At 37.2% G+C, this 7,654-nt stretch overlaps 2 protein-coding genes across 2 annotated transcripts; both read right to left on the reverse strand.

Annotated features, from left to right (window-relative positions):
* Positions 1–4: 4 nt before the first annotated feature.
* On the reverse strand, positions 5–1,996 carry LOC130507296 (auxilin-related protein 2-like; the record flags this gene model as incomplete). Its single annotated transcript, XM_057002006.1, has 2 exons — positions 1,468–1,996; positions 5–1,124 (listed from the first exon to the last, which is right to left on the reverse strand). Coding segments are annotated over exons 1-2 (1,527 nt in total), but the record flags the coding sequence as incomplete, so codon positions are not given.
* Positions 1,997–2,361: 365 nt separating this feature from the next.
* LOC130507297 (serine/threonine-protein phosphatase PP2A-4 catalytic subunit-like) lies at positions 2,362–5,228 on the reverse strand. Its single transcript, XM_057002007.1, has 11 exons — positions 4,997–5,228; positions 4,763–4,819; positions 4,589–4,672; positions 4,399–4,470; positions 4,232–4,303; positions 4,041–4,081; positions 3,707–3,773; positions 3,169–3,360; positions 2,979–3,068; positions 2,781–2,888; positions 2,362–2,699 (listed from the first exon to the last, which is right to left on the reverse strand). The coding sequence occupies exons 1-11, from the start codon at positions 5,087–5,089 to the stop codon at positions 2,634–2,636; spliced, it is 942 nt and encodes a 313-aa protein (XP_056857987.1). The 5' UTR covers positions 5,090–5,228; the 3' UTR covers positions 2,362–2,633.
* Between the last annotated feature and the right edge of the window lie 2,426 nt (positions 5,229–7,654).

Here is a 7,654-nt window from a genome sequence, read left to right on the forward strand (position 1 = left end):
GCGCTTCAGCTGCAGCTCTCTCAGCCCTTTCCCTTGCCCCTGCAGCTGCCCTTTCACGTGCTTCAGCATGCGCTCTCTGAACTGCAGCTCTTTCTGCACGTTCTCGGGCATCAGAAGAAGCCTTTTCGACAGCAGCTCTTTGAGCTTTGGCACGTGCCTCAGTGGCAGCTCTTTCGCGTGCTTCCCTAGTGGCCCTCTCAACCGCCTGTCTAGCCAGCAGTCGTTCCCTTTCTCTCTCAATTCTTTTCTGCTCTCTCTCCCTTTCTCTTTCTCTCTCCCTTTCCATCTCTGCCTCCCTTTCACGATCCAATCGAGCTTGATTTTCTCTTTCCCGAGAATCATAGTTGTCCACTGGATCAACGCCTTCTCTGTTTCTACTTGCCTTGAGATTGTCTTTCTCTCTCCTTTCCTTAGCATGCCTAAACTTGGCTTCAGCTTTGTCCATAGCATCCTTCATGGCAGCAGCAGATGCAGATGCAGAAGCAGAAGAGAAAACATCTGAATCATCACCACCACCACTACCATAGAGAGGCTGCTCATTGGGAGCAGTCTGAAATCTGCCAGAAGCAAAATCGTCGAGTTCATCCATTGGAGTTGTAGGTGCAGAAGCTCTAGCTGGGCTACGAACGTGCTCATTAACCTTGTTTTTCATAGGACGTGTAGGTCTTGGTGGGGGAGGTCTGGAAGGTGGAGGAGCAGTGGTAGGTTGCGTAAATAAAGGGATCTCAGAAACAGTAAGCCAGACATCATCAGATGAGTCAAAACTTGCATTATGCGGCTCCAAAACTTCATCAAAAGAAACTTTCTTATCATGGTAACTGCCAGAACTTTTTACAGGTGACTGAAAGCCACTGGCGTGTTGTTCTGACCTCAAGTGAGTTTTGTCTCTACCATTGATAAGAGAATCCAGAGGGTCAATATCAACAAATACTCCTCCACCGTGGGAATGATCATCAGTTTTTGTGGTGTTGAATTTACCAATTTCATCCAATGGATCAGTGAACCCTTGTGTAGGTTTTGTGGAAGCAGAGTTCTCCTCTAAGACTGCAAATGGGTCTTCCATAGGATTGGAAGATGTCCGATATGGAGGAGGGGTCTGAGATTGACTAGTCTCTGAAGTAGGCCTGTGCAGAAAAAAGAAACTTTTGCATATGAATTGAAAACACAAAAAAAGATACTAACTTTTACAGTTTCATAAGATGCAAAGTAGCTCTACTGTTACAGTTCATTTAAGGAAAATGTTGAAACTTTGGGAGAATTTTCTAAGAGTATAAGGAGGAAAGGACCTTGTATGCATCAAATAGCTCTCTCTCTCTCTCTCTCTCTATAAGAGCAATACTAAATCAGTTTTATTAGCTCGAGTTTCAGGATAAGAGAACCTATGTATGCAACTCAAGTTCATATTACATTTTATTAGCTCTTCTAAGCTATCTGTGGAATTGGATGAGAGAAATGAAAATGGTATACCGTTTAGTTTGAGGGGAGCTAGAGCGACCAAAACCAGGAATCAGATCATCAAAAGCAGAAGCAGAGGAGCCGGTGGAACCTCCTCTGCCAATCAGATCATCCAAGGGATCTTTCTTGTGCCTTGAAGGTGACGAGATGGAAGAGAAATTGTTCTCAAACCTAGCTGATTGAGAAGTCGTAAGCTCAGGGATAGCGTCAAACACATCCTCATCGTCGTATACCGGCTTGTCATACACTGGCATAGCTGATTGCTTAGACTTGAAGAGGAGATCATCACCACAACCATCGCGACTCAGATCGTCAAACACCCACGACGGCGAATCGGATGACTTGGCCTTTGTCTGAGGTGCCATCGGAGCTGATTTTCCTTGGGGCCTTTTGGTCAACAGGTCTGAGAAATCGTCCATTGATTCTCGCTTTCAATTTCGATTTCTACCACCGAATTGAATCGGGAGATCTTTTGATTTCCGACCAGAAGAAATATGATTGATTATTGTCAGATCTGAGTAGGATCCATTGAGGAAGAAAAAAGAAAGTATTCGTCGTCTCTTTTTTAGTTTTTTCCTCTTACTGTCATAATGGGCTTTATTGACATGGGCTTATAGTCCATTAGTAGGGATCTTTTGTTATTTTTGATATTGACACCACCTGGTATAAGGTTCTTGCAATACGCAGGCCTTGCCTGGTCTGTTGCTCATCTTGTTCCTTGCGCTGTATTCTCTTTTACATTAACTAACTTGTGGTAACAGTTTCATTGTCTGGCACTATACAATTTTTTACATGCCACTGAACATCACTTTGTACAGTCTCGACTCTTGTGGCTTTAAAGAACTTCATATGCGTCACGTACATATCAAAAGTGTAATAGCACAAATTCAAGCGAAAAATTATGAATAAATCAAATCATATATATATATCTCATGAAACATATTATGATGCAGTAGGGATCTGAACAATTTCAACCAAACACAAATATTCATACCGAGTTTTAAAGTTCATTGACCTTTGTTGCCTATATATTACACTGCTCCAAGGGAGGGGGCTCAATCGATTTTCAAGAGGAAGCAACCTGAAACAAAAATTGCCTTGTACCAAATCAAATTAAGCAGTGATCTTCAAAAACAAACAACAGGGCTTTGCATCTGAAAGGAGGTGGTGACTTGTGTTTATAGGAAGTAGTCAGGTGTCCTTCGGGTCACATCTGGTTCTCCTCTCCTTGGGGCTGGTTCAAACTGTTTCACAATTTAGACTCCCTAAGTCTTTTTCTTTTTCCTTTCTTTCAGAGAGATCTAAATGAAGATTTCTGGACATACCTGAATGAAGGTGTGGTTCCTGCAGTCATCGACCTCGAGAATGGAGGCCATGTTTCCACAGCGATAGCAATAGTTTGGTGCACTGAAAATAGTAACCACCTTTTGCTCCTGTCAATTGGAACATATCTTCAACATAGTTAGCAAAGATTCTCGGGTTTAGCTAGCCAATGCAGGGAAGAAAAAGTTTAGCTGGATTACGTGTGCCCAGTTGAATCCATCCATAACCAGCTGATGCGCTCGAGCAATCAGTTTTAAGCTGTTGCTGTGGTTGAATTGTTCGGAAATGTCCTATGGAAACAAAAACGAAGTCAATCGCACACTTATGTGGAACAAAGAGAAAAGAAGATTCAGGACAGCTTCTGAAACAGAGGCTGCGTAATTCAAATACCTGACCAAATGTATATCCAGCACCACGAGGGGAGATTCCCCAGCCACACCTGTCATCAGGATCAGACCATAACAAGTCACACATCGGCCCTTCATGTGGTACTTCTTGAACTCGATCGAAGTTCCTGATGTTGTCAAGGGTCTCTATTGATGGTGACAATCCACCGTGAAGGCAGAATATTTCCGACTCCACCTGCAAAGCAGGACGTTTGACATGAGATGGATAGCCTCCTTACTTATCGGAACTAAAACCTCTTAGAAAAAACTATCAATTTCCATCAGACAAGTTTTCTTTAAGAGATCGCATATTCTAGGCTCTAGAAAGTCTAAGTACTAAGTGCAAGTTATATAGTCTAGTCATTCATAGCCTTCAGAACATGATTCCATTTCAAATTGGAGTAACGATTGCCAACCGAATACGCTAACACACAGCACAAGCATGCTCAAAAAGGACAATCTTTTTATTGTAGACCCAGTCGTTGTTTCTTATTATATAATATGAGTATATAAATGTGGAATGTGATGTACTAAAAACTAACCAAGGCTGTCAGTGGGAAATAGTCAAAGAGGTCTGTAAATATCTTCCATACATTAGCATTGCCATACCTGCAGGTACAAGGAAGCTTTGATAAGCAAATTGCAAACGAAAGGTGTCACAAAAAACTATCTTACAGGCGTAGAAGAAGAATTGCACGTCTTTGATTAGTACTAACAAACAACTCAGGTATGAAAAATATCACTGAAAACAGTCAAAAATGAGTAAAGCAATATTAGAAACAAAAAGGAGGTGCAGAGTATTGGTGAAATAGAAGCATCACGACATGAACAGAGTGAGTTAGCAGTTTGTGCAACATAAGGATGTTGGAGACTCACTTTCTAAGGCATTCATCATAAAATCCATAAACTTGAGTAATCTGCAGAGCAAAAAGTGTATTCAACCATGAGTCAGATAAAAAGTTTTAACTGACTTGTACATGAATATAGCGTAGTCCATAGACACGACACCAGAAAAACTATGTCAGCGATGTATACCTCAGAAAGTAAACGTACAAGTAGAGATTTACCTGACGACTTTCATGGTTTCCTCTAAGAATAGTGATTCGCTGAGGATACCGTACTTTCAAGCCTACTAACAGCTAGAAATGGAATATTAAGGAAAGAAAAGAGTATCAGATAAATATTATTTTAACAAAGAAAACAAAAAGAACTGGAGATGGTATAAACTTGGTACCGTAACAGTTTCAACAGAATAATAACCACGGTCGACATAGTCTCCCATAAATAGATAGTTGGTATCAGGGCACTGCAAAAGAGCGTTAAATGAACGAACATTCAGCAGACAACAAATTAGAACTACTTATTGCAAAAATTGCATATTTTTAACGGCTAATATGCATCTGAGTAAGAAATAAAGAACTTACCATTCCTCCAATGCGGAAAAGCTCAGCAAGATCATGGAATTGTCCATGAATATCACCACAGATTGTCACTGGACTTTTGACAGGCTGCGTGCAAGCAAGGAGGAAATGTAACATAAAATTAACTCTACTTAAACCAAACAAAATGAATGTGTGCTTCAAATAAAATTAACTAACCTGGACGTTGCTTTCGTCCATCAGAATCTCCTTGGCTTTCTCGCATAATGATTTAACCTATTGAAAAACAAAACCAGCACTGCACATGATAAGTTCATCTTTCACCTCCTTTAATTCTTAACAAAGAGAATTCATCCAATCAACGATAGCATCTAATACGAATTCAATTCAAACCAGGAGAATTTTTTTTAAAAAAAGAAAGGAAATCTGTAATAGGAAGAGAATTGGAGGAACCTGTTGCTCGGAGAGAGGCTTGCACTGCATGAGCTGAGAGATCTGCTCGTCGAGATCGAGTGTTGCGTCCGTCGGAACCGAATTCACGCCCATGTTTTTGGCCACTGCGTCTTCTTCTTCCTCCTCCTCTTTCCTTCAGTCGGATCCCTAGCCCTAAATTGGATGGATTCTCTCTCTCTCTCTCGCAGAGTGAGAGGAAATCGAAATCAGAGGGGGCGCGTGAGGAAAGGGGCGAGTGGCGGTTTGTAGTTGCTTTCGAGCCGTGTCTTGATTTTACTCTAGTACCCTTACTCTTTTCTCTTTGAATTCAAATCCGGAGGAAAGTCGTTAATGTGTTTGAAAATCTGTTAATTTTGGGATTTTTTTCTTTATTTTTAGAACTGTTGCACTATTAATACTAGGGGTGGAGCCCCCGCGCAAGCGCGGGGGTCGTAGACGTAGTTGTTGGTCTATCTTAATGTATGTATGTGTTGCAGTGTTTGTGAAGTTTTTGTTTAGCCATGGTATTGATGAACATGCTAATTTTTTTTTCTGACGATGTTTTGTATTTGTTATGGTTATATTTACAAATAATAGGTATAGTCTTAATGCTAGAAACTAAATTTTATTTTGTTGGAAATGTTGATAAATGAAGATAGTAGGTTGTAAGTGTTTGTTGGGGCTTTACCGGACAAAAATGCAGTGCAATATATTATTTTGGAAGAAGAAAAAACGGAATGGTATGAATAAATTATAAGCCCAATTTAGAAGACAATATAACTGAAAAGTTGGCGGTGATCTTGCGGCCTACCTTTAATCTACATGGGAAGAGAATTCTGAATTTTCTTGTTGTGCATATTTGGTTGTGTTAGTTTGGTCGACGAATAGATATATTAAGTTAGGGCTTAGCTGTGGTAGTGAGAGTTGGTTAATTTTTCAACTTAAATGGAAATTAAAATATGTCAACGTGAGTTGTTAAAAAGATAACGCATCCAAGAAGCTTTGGCTCGAGAGACACTCTTTGTAAAAATAAAAATGTGTAATGAAATATATTAATATTCATGCTTCAAAATCCATAACCAAAAATAAGTTTCTTAATGAATTTTATTTTATAGTCATTTTTGTTGATAAACTAATAATGTGACCCAATCTTTTTATTGGCAAACAGTCAAGCAAATGTATTATTACAGAAAACTAAATTAAATAAAAAAGCAATTTGAGATAAATATTGAACAAAAATATTCTACTAAGGGATACTCATCAAAATACCAGAAGACAATGATGATAATATCTTGTTAATTCAAACAATCAAATATGGAAGCCTTTGTACACAGTAGTGAATCACATAAAATTATTAGGACTGGACTTACTCTCAGATCTTTTGGATTCCTTTCGATCACTTCAGTGTGATATCTGACAACATCGTAATACTCCTGCTCCTTGAAGAACTCATTACTTGTATAAACACAACATGATATTCGTATAACTCGATTCACCAAGATTTAATTACAAAACCAAAATAATATTCTCACCTCTCTTAACTTCATCCAGCCTCTTTGTTATAAAATTAAAAATAGTTGATTTTGTCGTATATATTATTTAAATGATACATTATACAAATAGTATGTCATTTTTTATATTATTTGATGAATATAAAATATGTTTCATATAATTTAAATGTAGTTCTAGATATGATTTTACTAAAATTTATCAAAAATATATTAAAGTGTTAAGGAAAAATAGAATTCTCATTGTGAATATAAAGAAATAATTCAATGTTTTGTTAGCACTTATATGAACCTAATATTTATAAATTATTAATTTATAACTTTAACTGGGACTATATATTTACGAAGAGCAATCTCTAAAAGACTTTTCACAAGATGCCTGCCGAAGTCATAATTGTATGATACGGAAAATACTCTTATAAATTAATAATGTTTGAAATATACTGTTTTACTAATTTATAGAATTATTAATTTAGAAAACCTTTTAAGATTTACTGTATATATATTAATTAAATTATAGAAAATCAATTTTATTATATTATTTGGTGTATATAAAATATGCTTCATAGAATTTATATGTTGTTTTAGATATAATTTTACTAACTATTATCAAAATACTATAGAAACTCTATAAATTAACATTCTATAAATTAATAAAAACGATATATTAATAAATTTTGTGAGTCACTCAAGTCAATTCATACTTGTGAATAGTCTTTTAGAGCAACTTTGATAATCTTTGGTCCCTTACCGACTCGAGCAAAATAACTAATGTGACATTAAGCATAACATGTTTGTATCTTTTGCTATAAAGATTCATGAAGATGGATTAATACATAAACGTTCGGATTCAATTCAATTGCAAACGTACCTTCTCGAGTGCTAGAGTAGGTGCATCTTTCTTGGAGATTAGTTAATGATTTTTTCATGGAGCTCCAATATTATTTGGTAACAGTTTACCACAAGATATTTCCCATATATCAATGATCAAAGCAAAACGCAAACTTTATAAATACGTCATTCGTTTTCTCCGTATCAGATCACTGGCTCCTCTTGTAGATGTAGTCGGCCAAAACATTGAACTACTGAATATCTAATTTGTTATACAGAGAAACAAAATATTAAACCAGATTACCTCTTTAAAAAACCGTTGAATGTCATAGATGGATGC

The sequence above is a fragment of the Raphanus sativus genome, unplaced genomic scaffold (genome assembly GCF_000801105.2).
Source record: "Raphanus sativus cultivar WK10039 unplaced genomic scaffold, ASM80110v3 Scaffold4292, whole genome shotgun sequence".
Lineage (NCBI taxonomy): Eukaryota > Viridiplantae > Streptophyta > Magnoliopsida > Brassicales > Brassicaceae > Raphanus > Raphanus sativus.